Source organism: Gorilla gorilla, chromosome 12 (genome assembly GCF_029281585.2).
Source record: "Gorilla gorilla gorilla isolate KB3781 chromosome 12, NHGRI_mGorGor1-v2.1_pri, whole genome shotgun sequence".
NCBI lineage: Eukaryota > Metazoa > Chordata > Mammalia > Primates > Hominidae > Gorilla > Gorilla gorilla.
This window is the reverse complement of record NC_073236.2, coordinates 53194548-53221312: the sequence shown is the minus strand read 5'-3', so window position 1 is coordinate 53221312 and position 26765 is coordinate 53194548. Positions and strand designations below refer to the sequence as shown.

The 26765-nt window shown below is 40.1% G+C and overlaps 1 protein-coding gene across 1 annotated transcript; it reads right to left on the bottom strand.

The window, feature by feature from the left end:
* Positions 1 to 1893: 1893 nt before the first annotated feature.
* Positions 1894 to 22332, bottom strand: RNF103 (ring finger protein 103). The gene is made up of 5 exons (XM_055378215.2): positions 22265 to 22332; positions 21131 to 21297; positions 18802 to 18941; positions 10634 to 10749; positions 1894 to 3914 (listed from the first exon to the last, which is right to left on the bottom strand). Exons 1-5 carry the CDS (start codon positions 22330 to 22332, stop codon positions 2339 to 2341), a joined length of 2067 nt encoding a protein of 688 aa, XP_055234190.1. The 3' UTR covers positions 1894 to 2338.
* Between the last annotated feature and the right edge of the window lie 4433 nt (positions 22333 to 26765).

Genomic DNA, 26765 nt, shown 5'->3' with positions numbered 1-26765 from the left:
GCAGGAGGATCGCTTGAGCCCAGGAGTTTGAGGCTGCAGTGAGCTATGATGATGCCACTGCACTCTAGCATGGGCAACAGAGCAAGACCTTGTCTCAATAAAATTAAAATAAAATAAAATAAAATAAAATAATAAAATAAAATAAAATAAAATAAATAAAATAAAAAATAAATAAATAAATAAATAAAACAAATTGGCCAGGCATGGTGACACATGCCTGTAATCCCATCACTTTGGGAGGCCGAGGTGGGCAGATCACCTGAGGCTGGGAGTTCGAGACAAGCCTGGCCTACATAGTGAAACCGCGTCTCTACTAAAAACACAAAAATTAGCCAGGCATGGTGGTGCATGTCTGTAATCCCAGCTACTTGGGAGGCTGAGGCAGGGGAATCGCCTGAACCAGGGAGGCGGAGGTTGCAGTGAGCTGAGACCATGCCACTGTACTCCAGCCTGGGCGACAGAGAGAGGCTCCATCTCAAAAAAAGAAAAAAATGATAAAATAAAAATAAAACAGAACACCAGAGAGAAATCAAAGAAGAGTCTACTTTTTTAAAAAGGGGGCAGGGGCCTAGCGCCGTGGCTCATGCCTGTAACCCCAGCACTTTGGGAAACGGGGCGGGCAGATTACCTGAGGTCGGGAGTTTGAGACCAGCCTGGCCAACATGGAGAAACCCCGTCTCTACTAAAAGTACAAACATTAGCTGGGCGTGGTGGCGGGTGCCTGTTATCACAGCTACTCGGGAAGCTGAGGCAGGAGAATCGCTTGAACCCGGGAGGTGGAGGCTGCGGTGAGCTGAGATCGCGCCATTGCACTCCAGCCTGGGCAACAAGAGGGAAACTGTCTTTAAAAGAAAAGAAAAAGACAAAAAACGGGCGGTGGCAGGGGGAATTACTCTAGAGGAAAGGATGAAAAGGAGGAGACTAAACTTAATGTATCGACTATGTCTGAGTTCACAATAAAAATAAAACAAAAACATTTAGATATAAAGGATATTTCAGGAGCAATTGGGGAGTATCGATTTTATATACATTAGCTATTATTGAGTCAATGTTAAATTTCTTGGGTGTCATAATGGTATAGCGGTTACATAAAAGAATGTCCTTGTTCTTAGATATGTGGTGATATATTTAGCAGTCAGTCATCATGATGACTGAAATTTATTTTCAAAAGGATCAGTGGCCGGGTGCGGTGGCTCATGCTTATAATCCCAGCACTTTAGGAGGCCGAGGCGGGCGGATCACGAGGTTGGGAGATCGGGACCGTCCTGGCTAACACGGTGAAACCCCGTCTCTACTGAAAATACAAAAAATTAGCCGGGCGTGGTGGTGGGCACCTGTAGTCCCTGCTACTCCTGTGAACCCAGGAGGCAGAGCTTGCAGTGAGCCGAGATCGCACCACTGCACTCCAGCCTGGGCGACCCAGTGAGACTCCATCTCAAAAAAAAAAAAAAAAAAGAAATGTACACATAAGAGATAGGAGATAAAACAAATACAACAAAATGTGAGCACTTGGTGAATTAGATAAAAAGAAATGGATGTTCACTGTACTATGTTTATAGCTTTCTGTAGCTTTAAAAAATTTCAAAAGTCAGAAAAAACATAATTTATGTGTGGCTAATATGCTATAGTTGATTTTATTTAGATGAATGTGCTAAGTACTGATAAATTATTTAGCACTTTTTCAAAAGCCCACCATGAAACTCTTTCCCATCAAAGCTAACCAAGCTAAAAGGTGAACTGTCACATCTAGCAAGTGCCAGCAACATTTTGTCTTCCTCCCCAACGTGAGTCAAGAATCATGTTTGATCTATCTGTGAAATTAACAAACCAGCAAAACACCTATATCATTCAGCCACCTTATCAAAAAAATTTAACATTGGAAAATCTGTAATCTTCTGGTTTTAAAATAATTTATTTCATAGGTCTGTTTTAATTTCATGTCTCACAGCATACATTATTTAACCAAGAGGTGCTGGACAGAGATTGTAAAAACGGAGGAAACATTTAGGATAAGAAACCGGCTCAATTCCATTAGAATTTGATCCTATCTTGTAAAGTCTTGCTAGGATAAATTTCTATCATACTTCTTTTGTGCTTACAAAAAAACATTAACTTCTGAATTTCCAATGTTGCAAATAAAAAGATTTTACAATTAGGTATGCATTCAATTAACACACAAGGCAACCAAATAAATTCTGTCATCAACATTAGCATAATGTGTATTTCCCGTCACTGCACTAACATTAAACTAAACTTCAAACCACAAAAACATTGTGACTAACATTAAAAAGGCAAGCTGTAAGATACTCAAAGCTTATAAAGGACAAATTGCACATGGTTAAGATGGGACATCATTTGACAAGGGCTGGTGTTGTGCATATGGCTGCTTTTTTTTATAAGAAGGCCACCGGCAAACAGGGCAACAATGTCGGCCCCCAGCCAACCACATCACAATGCAATTCTGATGAAACACATGACCACAAGGCAACCCCATTAGCAAACATCCATTTTCAAAATTCTCTAGGCAAACAACACATTCAGTACAGTGCAGCATATCAGCAGGCCAAGTTAACCAATCAGGTTCCATATCTTCATTAGTGTTATATGATCCATATGACCTCCCCTTCCTTTCATATGGGCTGGTCTGACAATATTTATTGGCACATGAACAAGCCTCAGCATCACAGTGACTTGCTGTTCCTGGAGAATTGTGAAGTACGCTTTGCTTATCTTCAAATACTTCCTTCTCACTACTCAAAGTGTCTGTGTTCTCACTTTCTGAGTCATTTTCAGTATCTTGAGACCCCTCCGACATTTCCTCTTCGGACTGGACTCCAAGACATTTAAATCGCCACATTGGTAAGTTTTTAATATAATCAGTTGGTATCAGAGGGTGAAGCCAAAGGTCAGGGAAAGCTAAGCGCTCCAAGAATAAGTCAGGGTCTTCGTCCCAATCAGATTCTACAGGAAAGTTCTGAAAAGAAGCAATCGGGTGGAAGAGGTAGCTGGTGTACCAGTCCCACAGACTTGATAACCATTCTAAGTTATTGGCATTGACTTCATCATTGTTGTTGTTGCGCCTTCTCTTCTTCTCAAAGTAATCAATTAGTAAACCATGACCAAGGTATGTACTGAGAAACAGGGCTGGGTGTGAAGAGTAAAACATCCAGTCTGCCCTTACCCATGAAGCCAGTGTGGTTGTATTGGAATATCTCAACAATTTTAAGCTATATTCATAAAAGCTATCTAAGTAAGGTAGCTGTAAAAAGCCCAACACAGGTAGCCAGGAAATAATTAATAGAGAATTATATGTCCCTAAAGTGCTTATGAGAACCACAAATCGCTTTATGGTAGCTCCTTGTGTAATAAATAAGTCCATCCAAGCCATAAGATTAACTAGAACCAAGCTCAAAACAAACAGATCATTTACCTCGGGTTGTAATGAGCGCAAAAATGAATCCATGGCCTGAAGGGATATAAATTCGCCTGTGTGGTTTCCATATCTGTAAATTCCTTCAGGAGTTCTAAGTATGTATGATGGCATATTATATATGCCAATATCTGTCATATAACTCTTGTTGTCCCAATTTTCTACATTAACAAAAATAAACTCAACTCTTCCAGTAAACTTTATACTTAGTGCAGAGAAGAAAGCTGGGGGCTGGTCAAGGTTTGCAAATAGGTATATTTTTAACCAATACTGATCACTTTTATTCCATTCTTCTTTCAAGTGTTCAGCATTATAAATGGTTTTGATCCGAGAAGCTGCATGAGCAGTTATCCATTTAAAAATGTGCTCTACTTCAATCTTGCGTCCACTGTATTCTTTAAGCATGACTTTCCCTTTTGAAGTACTTGTTTGTGGAACAGACATAATGAGTGTGGATCGGACCCAGCCTCTTCTCCTGCAATATCTATAAGAGAGGAAACTGTAAGTAAACAGCTAGGCTGTAATGCAAACAATTTATCTTCCCTGATAAATTTCTTTAGCACCTCTCCCCAAAACCAAATAATTTCCAAATAATCAAAAAGTGGTACCACTACTTGGCAGCTGTGAAAAGCAAGCTCTGTTTTTCTAGTCTGTTTTGTATTTCTTTTTTTTTTTTTTTAAATAAAGTGTATCTTGAAAAGCCTCTGAGTCAAAGGAATCAGCAAATACTTCAGCATCTCTCATGTACCTACAACTGCATTATGTGCTAAGATCCAGAAGACAAGAAGAAAATAATTCATGTTCAGAAGGAATTTAAAATCCTATTAATGAGACAAAATAGAGATAAAACTGTATATATTCTGTTGCTAAATAATGCAAAAGAAGTTCAAAGTTTGGGCTGGTGCAGATTTCATGAATGATTTAGGAATTGAACTAGGTCTTGAAGGATGGTTAGAATCTAGATGGGTGGAGAAAAGAGAAGAAAACAGATTATCCTAAGGCTGAGTCACTGGTTTGGTGCAAGCTCCTTGAGGGTAGGAGTCATGCTTACCCATTTAATTAACAACTACCACAATGCCTGACTGCTACAAAGTAATCTGCACAAAAGCCAACCAAGAAAAGAGCAACAGCAAGCCCCATATATTTTTGTATTCTCTTATTTCTTCAATGAATATCATGAAGGTGAGTATTTAACAAGAGGAAACAAAAACAGGAAGTATTTAGATTAAGAGGTTCACTTCAAGAATGATCCCCATTTTACAGCAGAGTATGTTCAGAAAAATTTAACTAAAATTAAATCATTCATTTAGATTTATGCAGTAGGATCATGACTCTCTTCCTTTTGGAAACCTATTGACAGGTTCTTGCTAGGATATTTGTGATATCCATCTTCCCTTAAAAAAGTAGGTAATGAGAGAAAAGAAATATTAAAAACTGAAAACAGGCTGGGCGCAGTGGCTCACATCTGTAATCCCAGCACTTTGGGAGGCCAAGGTGGGCGGATCACAAAGTCAGGAGATTGAGAACATCCTGGCCAACATGGTGAAACCCCATCTCTACCAAAAATATAAAAATTAGCTGGGCATGGCAACACGTGCCTGTAATCCCAGCTACTTGGGAGGCTGAGGCACGAGAACCGCTTGAACCTGGGAGGCAGAGGGTGCAGTGAGCCGAGATCACACCACTGCACTCCAGCCTGGGCGACAGAGCAAGACTTCGTCTCAAAAAAAAAAAAAAAAAAAAAAAAAAGAAAGAACAATGAAAACAGCTGTTGTATCCCAGTAAAGAGATTGTAAGTGAAAATATTTTCCTTTTGTTTTTATTTTTTAATTTTTAGTTATTTTATTTTTATAATAAGAGATAGGGTCTTTCCCTGTCACCTAGGCTGGAGTGCACTGATGCAATCACAGTTCATTGCAGTCTTGAACTCCTGGGCTCAAGCGATTCTCCTGCCTCAGCCTCCTTGAGTAGCTAGGACCACATATGCACGCCACCATGCCAGGCTAAGTTTTAAAAGAATTTTTTGTAGAGTTGGGGTCTCACCATGTCGCCCAGGCTGCCTTTTGTTTTTTGGTTTTAGTTAGTTTTTCATGTACCACACAGAAGAGTTAATCTTTTGTTTTTAAAAAGTATTTTTTTTCCAAAACCTACCATGTGAAATTTTTAAGTAAAATTTACCTCAATAAAGTTGTAAAAAAGACAATCTACCACATGGAAACGTTTTATTTGTTACAGATTTGTATATGCATAGTAATAAATATCTGACTTCGCATTTTGCTACTCAGAATATTGATGTAAAAGTCATAGATGTTATGCTTTACTTAGCATGGATTATATTTTATTAAATAAACATATTACACATCATATGATCAGATGAAGAGAAGAGTCTTGACGTAGGTAGCATATGGCTGTATAATGATAATATGACTAATTTTATCTCAGGGATTCTGTGATATAGTTTAAGATAAATGAAGACAACACACTATGTCTTAAGACAAGGTTAGTGATGACTCTGGAAAACTGTCTAGGTGACTCAAAATCACAGACCGTGACTCTTAGCTTCTTGTTGAGTTGATTCACTACCTTAATAAGACAGATTCCATTAATATCATTACTGTTTTAACTGAAATGGTCTGAAAAGTATATATTCCTACAAAATAAATATCTTCTACTCAATGCAAAATAATAATTCATTGATTGACATGAATTCTATTTTTACCGTATCCCAAAAAAGTAACAAGTCAAATGCATATGGACAATTGTCTTATCTATATCTTAAATATCTTCAAGTATCTTTAATGTTTTCATTGCACATGATATTTGTGATGACACATTTCAACTCTTGGCCATCTATTTTATCTTCCTACTGTGGCCTCTGATTTGTGTCATAAATTAAATGACAGCCTTTCTGACAGAAAACTTACTTTGTAAAATGAACAAGTTCTAAGTGCAGACATTTCTTCACATAAGAAAACAAACATATTATGTGCTTTCTTTTCAGTTCAGAGCTAAGTAATAATTTTATCATTCCAGATAGAATAAGGTTGTATTACCTTACATCAATATAAAAACTTTTATTGCCAATTCAAAAAAAATTTTTTTATGATCTGAACAAATTCAATGACAATACCATGAAAATATCCTCTAGTTTTTAAACTAAACCTTTTGAGTTCTCTTAGAGAATTTTAAGACTAAAAACGATAGGAAATATGCCTTGTGAGTTTTGGTCTTCCAGTTGCTGATGTGGCATGCTATATTTAAAAAGAAGCAGGGCTCGGTGGCTCACACCTGTAATCCCAGCACTTTGGGAGGCCAAGGTGGGTGGATCACTTGAGGCCAGGAGTTTGAGAACAGTCTGGCCAACATGGTGAAATGCTGTCTCTACTGAAAATACAAAAATTAGCTGGGCATGGTGGCACGCACCTGTAATCCCAGCTACTTGGGGGGCTGAGACACAAGAATCGCCTGAACCCAGTAGGCTGAGGTTGCAGTGAGTTGAGATCGTGCCACTGCACTCCAGCCTGGGCAATAGAGTGAGACTCCATCTCAAAAAAAAAAAAAAAAGGAAGAAAGGAAGAGAGAGAAACCTTAACATTTCTGTTTATATATGCTGTTTTTTCAGACAAGGTCATTGGCCTCCTTGGTTTTCCTGGCTCTCTCTGCAATCCCCCCTTCTCTTCTCCTTCCCCGTTTTTTCCACAGGCCACCATCCCTGACACTCTTGCCATAAGGCTTCCTGTTTACCACTCAGCTCCTGCAATTTCCATGTTCTCTATCTTCTCTTTACTAATCCCCATCTCCCCAACCCTCTCCACACATCATTACCACCTCATCTCCTACTTTCTCAAAAAAAGTACAGAGTATGAACCTCACAGGAAAAGCCCTCTGAAATCGATCTGTTGGTTAGGGAATGAGAAGAGGTAGAGCCAGGCAAGGCCACTCCTTCTGGGTACATAGGGAAAGAAATTAAAGCTGCTACAACTAGACAGTCAGAAGTTGCTCAGAAGTGGTAGTCCTAAATGTTCTTAAGGGAGCTGCTCTGGTTTGGTTATGGTTTGTCTGTCCCCACCAAACCTCATGTTGACATTTTCTTCCCAGTGTGGCAGTGTTGAGAGGTGGGGCCTAGTGGGAGGTGTCTGGGTCACAGAGGTGGATCCCTCATGAACACTTAGTGCTGCTCTCAAGTTAGTGAGTTCTAGCTTTGGCAAGACTGAATTAGTTCTTGTGGAAATGGAGTAGTTTCCTCGAGAGTGGGCTGACATAAAGCCACATGCCCTTCACATGTGTCCACTTCCCCTTTGACCTTCTCTACCATGTTCTGGCAGCACAGAAGCCTCACCAGAAGCCGAGCAGATGCTGGCACCATGGTTCTTATACAGCCTGCAGGACAGTGAGCTAAATAAATCTATTTTCTTCATAAATTACTCAGCCTCAGGTATTTTTTTTTTTTTTTTGAGACAGAGTCTCGCTCTTGTCACCCAGGCTTGGAGTGCAGTGGTGCAATCTCGGCTCACTGCAACCTCCACCTCCTGGGTTCAAGTGATTCTCTTGCCTCAGTCTCCCGAGTAGCTGGGATTACAGGCACCCACCACCACGCCTGGCTAATTTTTGTATTTTTAGTAGAGACGGGTTTCACCATGTTGGCCAGGCTGGTCTCCAACTCCTTACCTCCGGTGATCTACCTGCCTCAGCTTCCCAAAGTGCTGGGATTACAGGCGTGAGCCACCACTCAGCCTCAGGTATTCTTATACAGCAACACAAAACAGACTACGGCAGGAGCTAAACAGGTCAGGAAAGTATAGCTGTACAGTGGGACCAGCATATTGAAGTCAGCTGCCCAGAGGCCACCCCAGAGAAGGGACTACAGTCAAAGAATGCAGCACAGACAGTGGGGCACAGAGTTTTGGTATTTTTAAAACTCTAAAATCAAGATGATGACTCAATTATTCAAAATATGTGATTAAAACACTTCCTGAATAACACTATTCTCTGCCCACTTACACCCTGCATTGAAATTCTGAACACTCTTTTCTGTATCTCTAAATTTTGTTCTTCTATATCTCCATAGTCATCAAAAGAAGAGAAAAATGACCCTGACTAAGCATAGCTTCTATGGCAAAAACAGTTCTTATTCCAGTTGGAGGACTTTCCAAATGAGGAGTCATGGGCACATTATTGGAACTGGTACAAGTCACTGTGCAACAAAATCATTTTCTGATGAAGCTGAGTAGAAGTACTTTTTTAAATAACAAAAGCTATAGCTACAATCAACAAAAAAGCAAAAAGTTATGCAAAAAAACATTGCTTCAATTGTAAATAAGAGGTAGGATTATTTGAAGATGAAGGATTTAGAGGAAAACATCCGGAGCTAGCTTGTATGTATCTCTTCACCATTTCTCAGCTAATACAGAATCAGAGCTTTTCAAAAGAAGAGCTAAATAAATTTGCACTAAAATCCACTGGACTGAATTATGATACTTCTGATGCACTCTGATTTATAAGATTATAAGATTATGGTTTGTCTGCCCCCACCAAATCATTCTTTCAGTTTTTCACATTTAACAGATTATTTTTATTTTGTTTTTGAATTCTTTATTATCTAATAACATTAGACTTTAATTAATGTGTTCAACTTTATATATTTTTAAAATGTGTTTTTATTTGATGTTTTCTAATATATTTATAAACTATAATGTTTGAAATGTATTATTTAGTTCCACTGATTTTTAAAAAATACATTGGGTATTTTAAAAGAAAATAGTGATATGAATACTGACTTTTGGCATAACTAAAAAAATCAAAATATCAGCATTATCATTTGTTCTAGTATTGTAAAAATCAGTGAGGAAGAAAAAGACCTTTCACTTTGACTCTATTTGGAAATGATGGAATCAGATCAAATCCCAAGTCTTTGGTAAATGACGAATGGAGATCAGAATGATTTCCTTTTCAAAAGAACATTAAGACTTAAGCTATCTCAGACATTTCAACAAAAGACATTGGGATGTGATTAAGATTCTGTGGTTACCAGCCTGGGCAACATAGCAAGACTCCATCTCTACAAAAAAAAAAAAAATTAGCCAGGTGTGATGATGCATGCATGTAGTCCCAGCTACTTGGGATGCTGAGGTGGGAAGATCACTTGAGCCCATCCATCAGCTGGAGGTTGCAGTGAGCTATGATCACACCACTGCACTCCAGCCTGAGTCACAGAGCCAAATCCTGTCTCAAAAAAAAAAAAATCAGAAAAAAAGATTTTGTGGTGAAGATGAGCATGACAGCTTTGCAGGTAGATAAGGAGACTAAATGTGAGTTAAGAGATACAGGAACTTCCCTCCTATTCCCAACTCTTAGAGGAACTCTACCATCGATCTCACCCTATATTACTAGTGGGCAAAACAAGGGTTCTAAGCAGAAGAGAAGTAAATGTAAGGCTAAGGAAAGGAGGTATAGTAATGGTTTAGGAGAGTTTTCTACAATCAATGAATGAGACTAAGTTATAACTTGGTAGCATGAGAAATGGAAAAAAAGGCATTTCAAAGAAGAAATAATGGAATAATAAAACAAGAAATAATGTGACAGACTGAATACTGGAAATGATGACAAAAAAACAAAACATAAACAAAAACACCTCTGAGGATTCTTATTTGAGAAAATGGGGGGGAAAACCGGCGAAGCACAGAAAAAAGAAAGGTAGAAGGATACATGGATGATTAAAGAAAAAGAGGATGAATCTGATTTCAGATACTAGGTTTCAGGGAAAAGAATATATCTAGGGATAGTTGCAGAGCAAATGGAAATAAGCAAAGAAATGCAAACTAGAGGTCAGAATGATAGAAGATTTATATCAGCACAGAGGTGTCACCTAAAGCCATGAATGTGCTGAGATCTCTTTGGAAAAGAAAGGTGAAATGAAAAGGACTAAAGACACAATCTTAAGAGATATCTTCAATAGAAAAAACACAGAAGAGCCAGAGAAAGGGATGGGGAGAGAGAGGTAGAGAAGACAGAGAGAGATCTTAGAGTGAAAGTCATTAGCTGCCAGTTTATCAAAAACCATTAATCAAGCACCTATGTAACTAAGAGTGTGCTACACATTATAATAAGCTTTCAGTTCAAGCAGGCTTCTAGTATCATTGTCCTTTTTAAATAAGAAAGATCCTGGTCAGGACTCAAATTCTAAGAATTGCCTAATCAACTTACCTGGGATCACTGGAACAGTTAAATGTGCCTGTACGTATTCCAAATCTTGACACCTTTTTAACCATTTTCTCCCAGTGAATTTTGCCCACCAAGGGACTTCTGTCATTTGCTATGACCTATTCCCAAAAATAGAGAAAAAGAAACTTGAATTACCTAAAATGGAGTCAAGCCAACCGTTTACATCAACAAATAATTTCACTTAAAAAAAAAGATATTCTGTTCCCAGTTCTTGTTTACTGTATCATCACATTATCATTACAATTCTTATAGAAGGAGCAACTATCCAATAGGAAAAAGACTTAAAACACTGAAAAGTAAATTAAACTCTCCCACACTCTGTGGCAGTTACAAAGAGAGGGAGGGAGTCAAAACTGTATTAAAAGGCTAGCCACATTCTCCACCATGTGGCCTCTTCTCTCTAATTAAGTTACACAGGAAGAAAATGGCCCTTGGAATAATTTCTCTTTGCTCTGAAAAGAAAATTTTAAACAATAATCCAAATAGAGCTTACTAAAAATTATCACATGTACGTTCAACAAGTTCAAATTTCACTTTTTAAAAAGTATAATTATGGAGCCAAGAGTCAAACACATGTTTTCTATTAAAGGGTGCTTTGACTAAATCAATAAATACTACTACTTCTATGGCTTTTTGCTTATGAATGGCTCTAACATACAACAAGAATTACCATTCTTTTTATTCATTCTTTAATGTAATGAATTTTACATTATTGAACTTGTACTTCAAATTTGCAAGAGCTTTCAAACACAATTAGGATTAGGAAAAGAAAAAGATTCTTAAGAAAAGAAAAAGAGGCCAGGTGTGGTGGTTCACGCCTGTAATCCCAACATGTTGGGAGGCCGAGGCAGATGCATCACTTGAGTCCAAGAGTTCAAGACCAGCCTGGCCAACATGGCAAAACCCCGTCTCTACTAGAAATACAAAAATTAGCCAGGCATGGTGGCAGGCACCTATAGTCCCAGCTGCTCAGAAGGCTGAGGCATGAGAATCACTTGAACCTGTGAAGTGGAAGTTGCAGTAAGTAGAGATTGCACCACTGCAGTCCAGCCTGGGTGACAGAGCAAGACCTTCAAAATACGTCAAGACTTCTCTTATAAATGTCAGCCTTTCTAATCATTAACACCTTTTCCCTTTATCTCCTAATCTTTCTGCCTTTAATGAAGGCAGAATTTCAATGCAGATACCAGTAAAAACCAAAAAACATTAAAAACAAGACCACAAAAATAACTAAATGGGAAGTTAAAGGAAAGCCAAAAATGTCTAAAGTCATCATGAAACCATCTGTTTAAGTCCAGGGTATATAGGCCAAGTTTATTTTCATAAATGTTATATTTCTGATACTATACAATTCAAAATTACAACATAATACTCTAGGGGCCTCTAATCTTTCTGGGAGGAAGGACCATTTTCACACTCACAAAGCCTCCAGGAAGTGAAGTTGCAGGTGGGTGTGTAAAATGAGTGCTGACAGTCAACTCCTTGGGAGACGCAAGAGGTGGTGCAGCCACCTCATCTGTGGCCTCTGTGCTAGAATGTCTAACAAATGTCAGAGGGCAGCAGAAGAGACAGCACATTGTGATGACAAGTGACTTGAAGTTCACTTTATGTGCCAAATAACCTCTGTGACACTCCACTACCATCCTCATACTTACCGAGACACACATGCATACATAACATCTTATCACATAAGTCTGAAGCTTAATGAATACATATACACAATTTAGGGCATTAAGCAAATGGTTTTGATATTACATTTTTCTTTTTAAGGGACAGGGTCTCACTCTGTTCCCCAGGCTGAAGTGCAGTGGCTCAGTCATGGCTCACTGCAGCCTCAAATACCTGGCCTCAGGGTTCCTCCTGCCTCAGCCTCCCAAGTGTTGGAATTACAGGCATGAACCACTGCACCCAACCATGGTTTTGATAGTACTTTTTAATGAAAATAAGTGGTCTTATTGAGGCAGATACAATGTATTCAAATACTCAGACAGCTGAAGTAACCAGGAAGAAGGCAATCTGGGGACATGCACTTAATAGGTGAAAGCTCTTTTGAAGGATGCTCACACCAGTTTCCCTACCCAGTAAGTCCCTAGCTTTACATTTTTCTCTGGTCCAAAAGTACTTTATAAGTTTTACCTAGAAGGCCAGGTACAGTGGCTCACGCCTTTAATCCCAGCACTTTTGGAGGCTGAGGCCGGTGGATCATTTGAGGTCAGGAGTTCAAGACCAGCCTGGCCAACATGGCGAAACCCCGCCTCTATTAAAAAACACAAAAATTAGCTAGGCGTGGTGGTGCACACCTGTAATCCTAGCTACTTGGGAGGCTGAGGCAGCAGAATCGCTTGAACCTGGGAAGCAGAGGTTGCAGTGAGCCAAGATTATGCCACTGCACTCCAGCCTGGGTAACAGAGCAAGACTCCATCTCAAAAAAAGAGAGAAAAAAAAGTTGTACCTAGAAAATTAGGAAGATCAAACAAAGCAGGTGCTTATTGCCTCTTGTTCTTTATTTTATTTTATTTTTATTGCTACCACTCAAGAGTCAATCTGGTAGTTCTTTTGGTCAAATAATCAAAGACACGTTTAACTTATTTTTCAGATTCCTTAGGAAGATTAAGAAGTATCTGTGCAATCATACTACCATACTCTCTACTCTTTGCCCTCTTTTAAAAATAACTCACTTTTCAGGCATTATCCCATTTCTTGATCAAGGTTGCAAATAACCCAAACATTTCAGGTCTGTGTGCAGAATGACACTGCTCCAAGGAGTTTACTGGTTGCCTCACCAGTGTAAATATTTAGTTCCTAAGTCTGGAGGCATCTTTCAGTGAAGATCTTGTTCACTGCACAGGTATCTTTGAGACATGTGATAAGAGCTCCAATGTTAGGAAAAGAAGGAGGAATGAGAGGGGTTCTTCCCAGGTACCTCTTGGTTATAGCAGAGATAGTAGAAGTGAGTGAAAAGAGTTGGGAACATACCTGGGGCAGGTACAAGACAATGTTCAATGCCAGGGCCTTATTTATTCAGCAACCTGTTCTAGCATTTGGTTTTTGAAGAGTTTAAGGATCCCTGACTGACAGAGCTACACAAAAATGAAAAATCTTGTAGGCACTGCATGAAAGCATTTTATATTACTTTATAGTTATATTTATGCAATTAAAAATGTGTCCAATGTCCTACACAGTTATATAATTCAACTGAAGGTTTAGCATAAATTAAATTTGGTGGAGTTTAAATTAACCAACCACTATAAAAATGCTAATATTTTCACAAAATAACTCATCTGGTTGAGTCACACAGCACAACAAAATATTCTCAGCCTAATATATATATATACATATGCCTTATATATATATATAATATATATACACACACACACTATGTCATACCAGTAAGAGTCCCCAATTTATAGCTCATATCCTAGAAGGATGCATGATGATTCTGAGTGGCATTCATATGGCTGGTCTCATTAAAAGGGGAGACATTTTCCTCAGCAGCTCAGGAAGGAACACTGTATGTGAGGAACATTTTCAAAGACTAGAAAAAAACTGGACAAAGTACAGCTTGAGTTCCAGGTCTGGAACAGACCTGGCAACACAGGCTAGAAGTGAAGCAATCTTTCCATTCCCTTTCCCAGGGTATCTGCCTCTGGCATCCCCACACTTGCTCACCACTGTAGTCCCTGCAGCTAATACAGTGCCCAACTCATATGGGTGCTCAATAAGTATTTATGTCAAACCAAACAATTTCAGCTTCTTACAGTTTAATAACTCATTCTTCTAGTTCTGATTACACAGAGTCTGTAAAGGAAAGACTGTTAAGCTTTTGATTTCTGTTATAATCAAAGTCCCTTCCCCAGCAACCTGTACCAAGATGTTTTCTGGACAAACAGTGGCATAAATAGTACTCTGCTAAGCAACTGCATATTAATGTTCTTGACCTCAGTCAGACATAAAGATGTTTAATTCAGTGCATTTTAAAATGCCCATTATTTAGAGGTGAGGTTTATTACTGATCAAACCATGTGGCATACCCCTTTTAATACTGTTAATCTCCATACAACGACATCCAGGTTTAGTTAAGTAACATAACTCCCTGGAACAATGAGAGTATTGTGCTATGATATTTTCTGCATTCTCAGTATTTCATTATAATAGGGAGTCTCTACTTTCAAAATCATAAGCCAACCTAGTATATACATGCAAACTATATAAAACCATTAAGAGTAAGGACAAGTGATTGACAAAAAACAGTGGTCTTTTAATTTTTTTGTATTCTTACATAGAATTTATAAAATTTTTTACCAATACAAAATATAAGATAAAGTGGCTTGCTATGTGCTTCACCTCCATAGCAGTATCAAGAAAGAAATACGTAATTTAGAATCTCCTCGAACAAAACTTTTGTCTAGGAGCAAAGATAAACAAGTTTAAAATCAGCTATTAACTCTTGTCAGCCAAACAGGAAATATATTGATGTAATACTTCAGTAAATATTGACCCAAAGCTTTATTTTAAATCATATGATGCTTCTCACTGCTACCTCAATTCCAGTGACTTTAAATTCCATATGATGTAACACAGCCAGTAGGGAACAAATATGCCCTTCTTTGAACTATGACAAAAGTCAAAACGGAGAAACAGAAATGTTAGGAGGAGGATAAATCCATAAAACCCATAAATTATGCTAACTTCTCCACTTCAGAAGCCTATCCACTGTGCCATCTGCCTCTCTGACCAAGGGTCTTTTGAAAGAAAAGTAACCATCTTCTATTTGTAATGCTATGAAGACTGGGGCCAAAGAATCCACAAAACTGTTAAATGAATAGCTAATGAAAGATATGAGCTTGGGTTAGGGACAAACGAGAAAAACAATGTTAGGAATAACTTAGAAAAAAGAGCACTTGGTTCTACATGTATTTCACAGTGTGTCATTGGTAAAGATGTCATATGTATGTTGCTACCTTGAAAACTAAAATAAATTCTGTTCACATTACAGAGACTATACGTAACATGGACCTGGAAAAGCTTAAAAATATGAAGAGGATTGAACTGGCTGGCATCTGTGCATCTTCATTTATGAAAACACTCCTCACAGACTTAAAACAAATGACAGACAACAAATTAGTCAGCTTCTTCTAAAATACAGTGGTCTCCCCTTACCCTCAGTTTCACTTTCTGCAGTTAACTGCAGTCCGAAAATACTACATACAATTAGATATTTGGAGAGAGAGACACCGCATTTACATAAATGTTATTTCAATATACTGTTATAATTTTTCTATTTTTATTAGTTGTTGTTGTTACTGTGCCTAACTTACACATTAAACTTTATCACAGGTATGTACGTATAGGAAAAAACATAGACTATATAGGATTTGGTACTATCCACGGTTTCAGGCATCCACTGGGGGTCTTGGAACGCATCCCCCTCAGATAAGGGGGGACTACTGTAAACAGAAAATAACAACAATTCAAATTGTTAAAAACAATTCTTGAAAGTTATCCTTTACAATAGATTAATATATATGATCTGAGCTGAAAGAATGGCAAGCAATGGAGACAATATTTCTCTTCTGTTTCTAGTAGATATTTTCAATTTTAAGCATAGTTTTAAAAAGTACAACCCTCTTTTAAGGGCTTAAACCAAGGTGGCTGTGCTGATTGGCTTAGCTGGCTAGTTCACAGTGCCAAGGATAGGGTTTCAATCTCATTCTTCTCAGTTGTCCTGCCAGAGATTGTTCTTTCAGACCAGGCCAGCCATTTGACAGATGTAAGCCACTGGCCTCAAGGAACACAAGCCAGACAGTGGTGGTCAATGCAAACCTTGAGCATCACTGGAAAAATTAAGTAGGTGTCCTACTGCATTATTTCCATACATAGAAAAACCATAAAAATACATTCTATTTTTAAAGAGTTGTTTTTCAACTATTAATACCTATAAGGTTTAAAAATATTTTCAGAGAAAAAAAATTTAGCAACTAGAATTTACAATGCTACCATTTACTATCATTATTTGTCCTTCACTTCATTTGTCACCTTACCAGAGAATTCCTTGCCACTCTCGTCTCCTTAATCTGCTTATTTTTCTTCTTACTACTTTCCACTAACTGATGTTATATTAAATATTTATTTATTTGGTGTCTGCCTCTCCCAACTAGAATGTGAGCTGCCTGACAGAGCAAGGCCTTAGCTTGGTGTGTGTTTCTGGTATATCTTCAGGGCCCAGAACAGGGCCTGGCACACCCACAACTGAATAAACTTTTGATGAATTCTGTCACATATTTATTACAGGAGCTTAATTCATGGATATCTTTAACAGGACATCAAAAACAGTAGATCATTTACAAGCCAAGAACATACTGCTAACTATTGAACCAGAATGTATTTGTTGTCTATAGGCAGCAGCCTATATAGCAAAAGAACTCAAGACTTTTGACATAGCCCTTCCAAGTTTCAAAGGTGTGCAACATCTTCACCATTTATTTCCATGGGATCAGTCAATGTGGATGACATTTAGTCACTGAACGCAGGGCAGTGGGACTGACTATTCAATTCATCCTCAGTAATAAAATCTAAAATTATCAAAACCAGTGTCTTTCTCAATCAGACTATTAGAAATAAGTATCAGAGAAAAGAAACAGAATAACAATATATACATTAAAGCTTTAAAAAAGCTACACCTTATTTTTCAACTCCAACTGACACAGAAATAAACTAAAATTTAAATAGATAATGTACAGACAACACCCATACTCTCACATTCTCTCCCATTGCTGAACTTAAAAATTACTGAATTAGATTATCTGGAAGGTAAAAGGACAAATGCAATAGGAAGGACACAGTAAAGAAAGGCCATGGATGAACAATGTAAATCTCTGGAAGAATTCCCAAACCTCAACCCTTTAGCACAGTGGACTACAGTACTATTTTATCCTTTTTAGATGTATATGTATTTATTTGAGGCCACGTGCAACAGAAAAATATACCTATTCATAATCATACTGCTAGTCAGTGACAGTACCAGACCTGTAACAGTGACAGTACCAGACCTGCAACTAATGTCTCTGAACTCATAGCTTTTCCTACCATATTTTGCAGTCTTTACTCTCAGAAAGAAATATGAAGAAACTGTTTTAATTTTCATGCCCTGAATCCAACTTTGCCCACTCCAGTGTGAAATGACAAGAGTACCAGTCAAGAAATCAGAAGACCTGGGTTTCATCCTGGTTCAATACTACCAACTAGTTCCATGACCTTGGGCAAGCTACTTCACCTCTCAGAGTCTCAGAAAGGGTTAGTCTGATATAATTTCCAAGCTTCAGCCATTCACAGACTACATTAATAATTTTAGCCACATTCATGCTGTTAATTTACTTGATATGTCACTTTAAGTGAATGTACAGTTTTAAAATGTAAATAACTTTAGTCCTGTCCTAAGCAAAACTTATGAAATTTATGTTAATATAATTTTTCTAATTTACATTAAAATATGTAAATGATAATGCATGCCCACTCACCATAAATTACATCTTGGAAAGCATAAAATATTTTTAAGGTCCTTCATAGCTCTAAAATTCTAATATGCTAATTAAGTCTCACAGTTTTGCTATCATAAAAACAAGGGTTAAAAATTATAATCTCATCATCCTGAGTTACGTAATGAGCACCCCCACCATTTTCCACAACAGCTCCTCTATAGTCACAAAGTTGGCTATTTCCCTAATACAATGATTCCTTTACTTTTACTTTAGGGTTCTTACTTATATATAAAAATTACTCAGGCCACTGAATTAAAAACTGGAGATAATAAAAACTAAGAGAAACAGTGCAAATCACTAAATAAAAGGGATATATATGTGTATTTCTCAATTCAACAAAGGTCCAATAACTAAAATAGATTTGCTTCTGGGGATTCTAAACAAAAAGTTGACCCCCACCCCCCATCCTTCTCTTTCCCACTACTCAATTTTCATCTTCCTCAGTCTCCAAAACCTTTTTAAGAAGATACTGGAGCCTCCCTAAGAGAACTGAGTTATGTGTGAGAAACAAGACACAAGGACACGGAAGTGTCACTGGCTGGTACATACTATTTTAGTAAAAATAATTTTTTTAGGGTTCTCGAATTATCAAATTATTACTGCTTTTCATACCTGAACCAGCCAGATGCCATCTTTTGTGTCTTCCACAAGCTCATAGAAGTGCATTTCACCACTGAAATTGGTACTAGAAACCGATTCGGATGCTTCTTCTTCCTTGAGAGCAGAATAGAGCTCACCCTCCATCAAGTCACCTGAAGAAAGGAAAAGAATAACACTAATAAGGTTGCAAGAATCCTAGATTCCCAATTTCAGTAATTCTATTTTTTACACTGTTAACAACCATGATATTGTACTTTCATTGTATTTTATAGACAAGAACTACTAGAAGAACCTGGATATACCCACTTAGGAGTCATACATTCAATAAGCATGTAGTAAGAACTTCCTATGCGTCAGGGAAAAATGAACAAAATAGACAAAAATCCATCTCTTACAGAATAGGGCTTATATTTTAGTGGGGTTATCACATAATTATTAGGAAATTACCAAATTTGTACCACTCCAAAAAGGCACAACTTTATTAATTATTTAGTTTTATGAATGACACATACAGGCTTCATATACATTTTTAAACAGTATGGCTTATATGCTTCTTACTTAAAAGATGTGGAATTGGGTTCACAGAATTTGCCATCAGCCCTGCTTAAAAGAGCAACAGGGTTTGTATGACTTGGAGGTTAGAACTTTACCTGTTAGACAGAACAAACTCCATATTCATATACAAATTTATATTACAAATTTAGAGCTTGTATCGTTAAACAAAAAGGAAAGGAAAACACTAAAGTCAAATTATTTTAACTTTCGCCTTAAATATGAAACAGTGAGAAACCAAGTACTGCACCATGATAGCAACAAAACCATTCACAATAAACACTTAAATTTTAAACTGCTATACCATGACTTTTCTGCCATAAAACGTGTGATTTGAGTCATACTGGGCTGTGCGTCTTAAAGTTAAATGTGGACTTCTAGTACATTCAATGTGCCAAGTATTTTTAGGCCCAAAAGAAGGCAATAATAAATAACAGTCAAAAGAAAAAAAATGTGTGATCAAATTATTTTCCATAAAAAAATGATGGCTTTGGCAGTTAAGACACTTCTCATCTCTAAACCAAGAGAGTTTATTTATTAGAGATCTTTTACCCTAGTTACTCCACTTCTTCCCCCATGGTAGAAATAAGAATCGCCATAAACCAGTCAGCAAACAAGGGGCAAGAATAATATACGATTTTATATTTTCTCTAAAGAAACATTTATCACTTTTGCAGAGTGTGTTCCTCTCCTCTACCCTAATAGTGAGATATGAGTTTTATAACCCGCAACCTACAAATATCCAAGTGTTAAACTGCTAGGGAGCTCATACTCTTGTCTATCACGCTACATGTCTATAAGGTACTAAAGAAGGAAAAGATTTGTCTTGTAAAAGATACAGCTGACAAAAATACTTGAAACAACAAAAAAGATAACCATCAGTTTCAGCTGCTTCCCACAGCAACGCAGAAAGCCTTTCTCAAATTACATTCCACTTTCAGGAAGTATATCCAAAGATATACTTTGTGCAGCAGTGAAAAAAATTAACCATATTTCTCACCCAATCGTACCAAAACCAACAATTACTAAAAACACATTCTTTAAGACATTGAATATTCTCTCAGCACTATTTCACGTATATTTCTCAACCCATTAAACAATGCAAGGGTACCTGTGACACAGAAGACAAAAAAAATTTTTCTTTTACACATCCAAGATGCAAATTTTTAAAAATCCTAACAGAAATATAATATAAACTCGAACATGGCAGGCATTTATACAAAATGCTCGCCTTATTTTCACCAAACTTAAAGTCTGAAAAGCTAATACTGTACGGTGTACACTGTCTATATTCAAACTCACGATTTAACATTTAAATCCTAGGCCCAAGTGCCTCTGATAGTAAGTATTCCAAAGATGTGTCCCCACTCTGAGTATCTTATTATTACTATCGTGACAAATATTGCTATTGACAGACAACGTTTTGGAGTTTTTCTTACGTTTTTATGAACTTCGACTGACAAATACTGCTTTCCAGTTTGTAACTAGTTGATATTCCCGAATTTTGAGAAAATCACTCAACTTAGTAAACAACGCTAAGAAGCCACACTTTAAACTGTCATTTTACGATAACCTTAAAAGGATACACCAACACTCCTCCAAATAATTTCAGACTCCTCCTCAAAGCTGGGATCCGCATACTTGATTGTAGAAAGCTTGGACGAAGAAACCTGGGCAGCTTTAACGCTTCCAGGGAAGGCCTCACTCTGGGGGAACAGCCAGGTACCAGGAGGTACAGGTCGTCCCCTCTCCCAGGTGGAGGGGACCCTAGGGGAAGCCCGATACTCGCCTGACTTTTCCACCAGCTCCCGGACATCCTTCTTCTCGGGCAACCCTGAGTAGCCCAACCCCCGGCACTCCAAAATGGTCTTCAGCTTCTTGAAGCTCAGCGCCACCGGATCCACCAGCTGGGTGGCAAAGATGCCAGTTTCATACCACACAATGGCCTCAAAAAACCTGGCCAGGACGAACAGGACCAGGAAATAGAGGAGCAAGAAAAAAAGCTTCAGCCACATCTTCCCTAGAGTCTCCTCTCTTTCCAGAGAGCTCGGAATACGGGAGAGAGAAGGGTCGAGGGCGGGGGCCGCGGCTCGGTAGCAGCTTGGGCGAGGGCCCCGTGTCCACGCGCGGGCCACCCGGCGCCGTCACTGGCCGGCCATCCCGGGCGGGGAAGCAGGTGACGGGATCCGAGCGGGCGCGAGGCGGCGACGAGGGACGCAGAGGCGCAGAGCCTCGCGCCGGGCCTCCCAGTCAAGAGGCGACAAAAATAAAGGGGAAAAACTCAAAACCCCCATCCATTAAGCACAGAAAGGAGAGGGGCGCGGGGAGAGCTCGCGGGAAAGGACAAAACGAGGGACGCTTCCCCCGGCGGGGGCACTGACCCAGGTGGCGGGGTCGGCCCTCCGGTGCCGCGATCTCAAGGGGGAGGGGGAGACCAAAAAATAACTCAGATCCGCCCAGGAGGCGGGGATCCGGGCGGCAGGCCGGGGCCCGAGGGGCCGTGGGGGCCGGACTCCCGCGGCCGCGGGTCAGGAGGGCGCGGCGCTCGGCCGGGCCAGGCCCGGGGCCCAGCGTGTTCTGCGCGGGGAGGAGCGGCCGCCGCAACGCCGCGCCCGAAGCCCAGGCCCCAGGCCCCGCCGACCGCCCAGGCTCCGCGAGAAGAGCGGCGGGCACGGCGGCGGCTCCAGGTTCGCTCGGGCCGGCTGGCGGGCGGCGCCTCTCAGGCGGGCGGGCACCGCGGCCCGGCCCAGGATGGGGCGTCGCGGTCTCTGCAGATGGAATCGGTCTCGGAGGGAAAAAACCAATAATAGGCCCCGAGGCTGCTCCTCCAGGCGGCTACCCGGCTGCCTCCCGGCCACTCAGCGCCCGCCCCGCTCGGATGGGCGGTGCCGGTCGCAGCACCCGTCCCCAACACCCCCGCCACCTCCGGAGGCCGCGGCCGTAGCCTCCACAACCGTAGATCAGCTGCGGCCGGGGCCTGAGCCGAGACATAACAACTGACGTCGCGATAAGGCGGGGCCGGGGCGGGGCCTGCAGGGTGCGCCCACAGGGGCCGAGGGCGGGGAATTCGGGGAGCCGCGGGGCTACCGGAATACCGAACGAGGGGCGGGAGGAGAGGCGGAGCCGCAGCGTGGTCGGGGCCTTCCCGCGGTGCCGAAAGTTGCCTCTCTGTGGTTTTGCGGCGTGGTCTCCCCTTTTGCCCCTCCAATGTTTAGCAATTGATTTTGTCTGAGGATTAGTCTTTAGATTGTATCACTTTGTGTATTTTTTGTAAAAATAGAGCAGTTACTTATTCTCTTAAAATCGGTGAAAATAGAAATGTACGTTTTTTGATGAATCCTGGTGAATAGGGAAATTTTTGGCACAGTTGGTTTGAGATGGTAGAAGGTTAAACCCAGAAAGCAAATGTTTTGCCCCCTTTTCACGAGAATGTGGCTTTGCACATGTGTGTTGGAGGAAGTTTGGCCAAAACTGGAGTTCGCGTTATACTAGGCCCAGTTGTCGCTGCCAGTTACAGCCTTTTCCCTCCTTCAGTCTCAAGGGTGTTGAAAGCCTGGTATGGACTCCCTGAGTTCCTAGGACAAAGGTTGTCGAGTGTTGATACGTCCAGGTGCCAAGTTCCGGGTGCTTTATTTTGTACATGGGCCCGGCACAGTGGCTCACGCCTGTAATCCCAGCACTTTGGGAGGCCGAGGCGGGCAGATCACGAAGTCAGGAGTTCGAGACCATCCTGGTTAACACGGTGGAACCCTGCCTCTATTAAAAATACAAAAAGGCCGGGCGCGGTGGCTCACGCCTGTAATCCCAGCACTTTGGGAGGCCGAGGCGGGCGGATCACGAGGTCAGGAGATCGAGACCATCCTGGCTAACATGGTGAAACCCCGTCTCTACTAAAAATACAAAAAATTAACCGGGCGTAGTGGCGGGCGCCTGTAGTCCCAGCTACTCGGGAGGCTGAGGCAGGAGAATGGCGTGAACCCGGGAGGCGGAGCTTGCAGTGAGCTGAGATCGCGCCACTGCACTCCATCCAGCCTGGGTGACATAGCAAGACTCCGTCTCAAAAAAAAAAAAAAGAAAGAAAAGAAAAAAAAGAGTCACATGGACAAGCACGCGATACCCGGTTCTGTGCTTATAAATTTAACCGGGCCGAGCGTACTCGTTACGTCAATCTCTGTGTCAGTCTTGAGGGAGGAAGGAGTTGGGTTCATAAACTGAACAAGGTTGGCTTTGACCAGCCCCTTTTGATAAGGAAGGAAAAAAAACAACAGTAATTACGGGGAAATGTTACTATTTGTGCAAAACTGTCAACTATCTGAAACTAGGGGTGAAAGTTTTAGGAAGAAAGGGATCATAATCCCAGGTCATGGAGCAAGGGAGGAACGGGAAGCAAAGAATGGACTGTGAGAATGTAGCCTCCGAATGGTGCCCATTTAAAATAAAGTGAACAAGAGCATTTCAGTGCCGGGCTAGTGGGGGAGGAGTTGGAAGGGGATGGGCCCAGGGAGCATTGAGAATCAGAGGAGGAGGTGTAGGAATGTCCAGCCAGCAACTGGACACTGCCCCTGTGTCTTTAGCTTCCATGTGGCTTTGTTCTCGTGGCTGGCAGATCAGTGTGGGAGACTGTGTTAAACAACTGATTCTAACAAGCCTGGTTCTGAAATTTCAGAATTCTTGGGCATGTCATGGTGACCCTTTGATGATATTGTTGTCCAAACCTTGACACTGAAGGTGATGTCCCTCACCTCAAAGGAATGTATGTACTCGCTAGTGAGGAGAGACTGACCCAATCTCAAAAATACAGAAGAGGCATGGGGCAGGGAAAGTTGGTGTGTGAGCTGAGGGTGGAACCAGTCAGGCCAGAGTTCCAAATTGAAAAAAAACATTAGAGTGTGGGAGGGACTAGAAATAAGGAATTAAAGAACTCTTTTTAAATTTCTTGTTTGTTTCAACTGCCTCCCATCCCAACCCCCTTGCTTTGTTTCATTCATGGTTAACCCACAGGAGGGATAAAAGCATTGATAAGAGAACACATTGGGTCATCTGAATATGAGAGTATGGACAAGCACATTCTATGTTGGTGGGGTATACAATGTGGGTTAGAAGCCCCCCATAAAATACAAGCTCTTTGGCACAGTAATCTCTCTTCAGGAAATTTATCTTGAGGAATAATTGGACATGGGCACAAAGATGTGTGTATAGAATTTCGTCGTTGTTGCAGAGTTAATGCTGGAAAGAAAAAAGGAAGAACCCAAATATCTAGTGACAGAGGATTGATCAAATACAGTAATTCAAATGATCAACCATGAGGCAGCCACTAAAAAGAAAAATGTAGACACACGGTTATGGACATGGAGCCATGTCCAAAATATAGTGTTTGGTGAAAAAAACCAGGTAACTGAGAAGTCTGCGTCATATGATCCTATTTTTGTATCTGTATTACAAAAAGACAGAGATGTATCCACTAAATTGTTAGGTGTATTCACCTCTAAGTGATGGGATTTAGAATATTTTTTTCTTTTATGCTATATCTCTATTTTATTATATTTTCTGAAATAATCATGTATTACTTTGTAATCTAAAAACAACAACAACAACAACAACAACAAAACAAAACAAAAAAAACCCACTAGGACTGTTTTCCTGGTCCGGAGGTTTAGCAGCAGCGATTCATCCTCTGGGACTCCAAAGATGACAGGGGTTGGAGGTGTGGGCTGTCTTCCCATGAGATTGATTTCGGTTTCCACTAAGCCTAGGTGGGCAGACTAATTAGAATTTATTTTCAAAAACAGAAGAATGTATGAATTATTCATTTTCATAATCTGTTTTTCTAATAGGCTATTAATCTGGGTTATTGGTTTTATATCTCAGATTCTGTTCATTTGTAGGATGGCTTAAATGCTTTATCATTTGATATTGTGGCAAGAGTGTGCAAACTGCAATTAAAAGGCCTGGTCCAGTGGACTAGTGTCACCTTGGTAGACAATCAGAAGACCTCCCTAACCTCTTTTTTTTTTTTTTTTTGAGAGTTTTCCTCTGTTGTCAGGCTGGAGTTCAGTAGCATGATATCAGTTCACTGCAACCTCCGCCTCCTGGGTTCAAGCAATTCCCCTGCCTCAGCCTCCCAGGTAGCTGGGACTACAGGCGCGTGCCACCACGCCGGGCTAATTTTTGTATTTTAGTAGAGATGGGGTTTCACCGTGTTGGCCAGGATGGTCTCAATCTCCTGACCTTGTGACCTGCCTGCCTTAGCCTCCCAAAGTGCTGGGATTACAGGCATGAGCCACTGCGCCCGGCCCCTCATTTTTATTATCTATAAAATGGGATAGGATGCTTACCCTATGAAGCTGTCGTAAGGATTAAATGAGTGAGTGATTGTAAAAGTGCTTTGAAGTACACATTGCTTATAATTAATTTAAAATGAAGAATTAGTTTTTGGATACATTCTAATGTACAGAGGGTAAAAATTGAAAAAAAAAACCAAGAATCGGTTTTTGGAAAAAAGAAAATTAAAGTCTTTGACTGAGCTTGATGAACCAGAGTTATTTTATTTAAGGTCCAAAGAGCCTTCTCTTTTTATTTCACTGTTATCAAAATATCATGCACACATAGTTTAAAAAATGAAGTAGCATTTCAGGGCTACATACAAAACTGGGACAACTTTGGAAGTAAAAGGGGCAATGGTAATGAAATTATACCAGACTAGGGAGGAAAAACTGAGAATGTCCCTGACAAACCCTACTTATAAAAAAACACATTGGCCAGAAGAGGTGGCTCACCTGTAATTGTAGCATTTTGGGAAGCCAAGGCAGGAGGATCACTTGAGCCCAGGAGTTCCAGACCATCCTGGGCAGCATGGTGAGACCCTGTCTCTACAAAAAAATACAAAAAATAAAAATAAACTGGGCATGGTGGGCACCCTCCTGTAGTTCCAGCTACTCAGGAGGCTGAGGCGGAAGGATTGCTTGAGCCCAGGAGTTTGAGGCTGCTGCAGTGAGATGTGATCCCGCCACGGTACTGCAGCCTGGGTGAGAGAGTGAGATCCTGTCTCAACAAAACAAAACAAAACAAAAGACCACATCCCCTGCTTTTCCCTACCATCTCTGATTCCCATTCCTCAGAGACACTGCCTTCAATTATTTTAGCAATTTTTTCACGTTTACCTCTATATTTTCAAAGAATAGGTTTTTACTGCTTTTCTTGCTTTTTCCATTTTATACATTATCTATTGATTTCTTACTATGGACAATGAGGAATTCTGTCTTTTATGCCCTGTATTCATACACCATTTCCCTCCCCTCATTCCCAACATGATTATATTATATATTCATCTTTATATTAATATGCCCATATAAATCTTGTTCGTAGCTGAACCATATAAGAAACCTTTCTTGTGCAATTGTTCATTGCCTCTGGAGTTAATAATT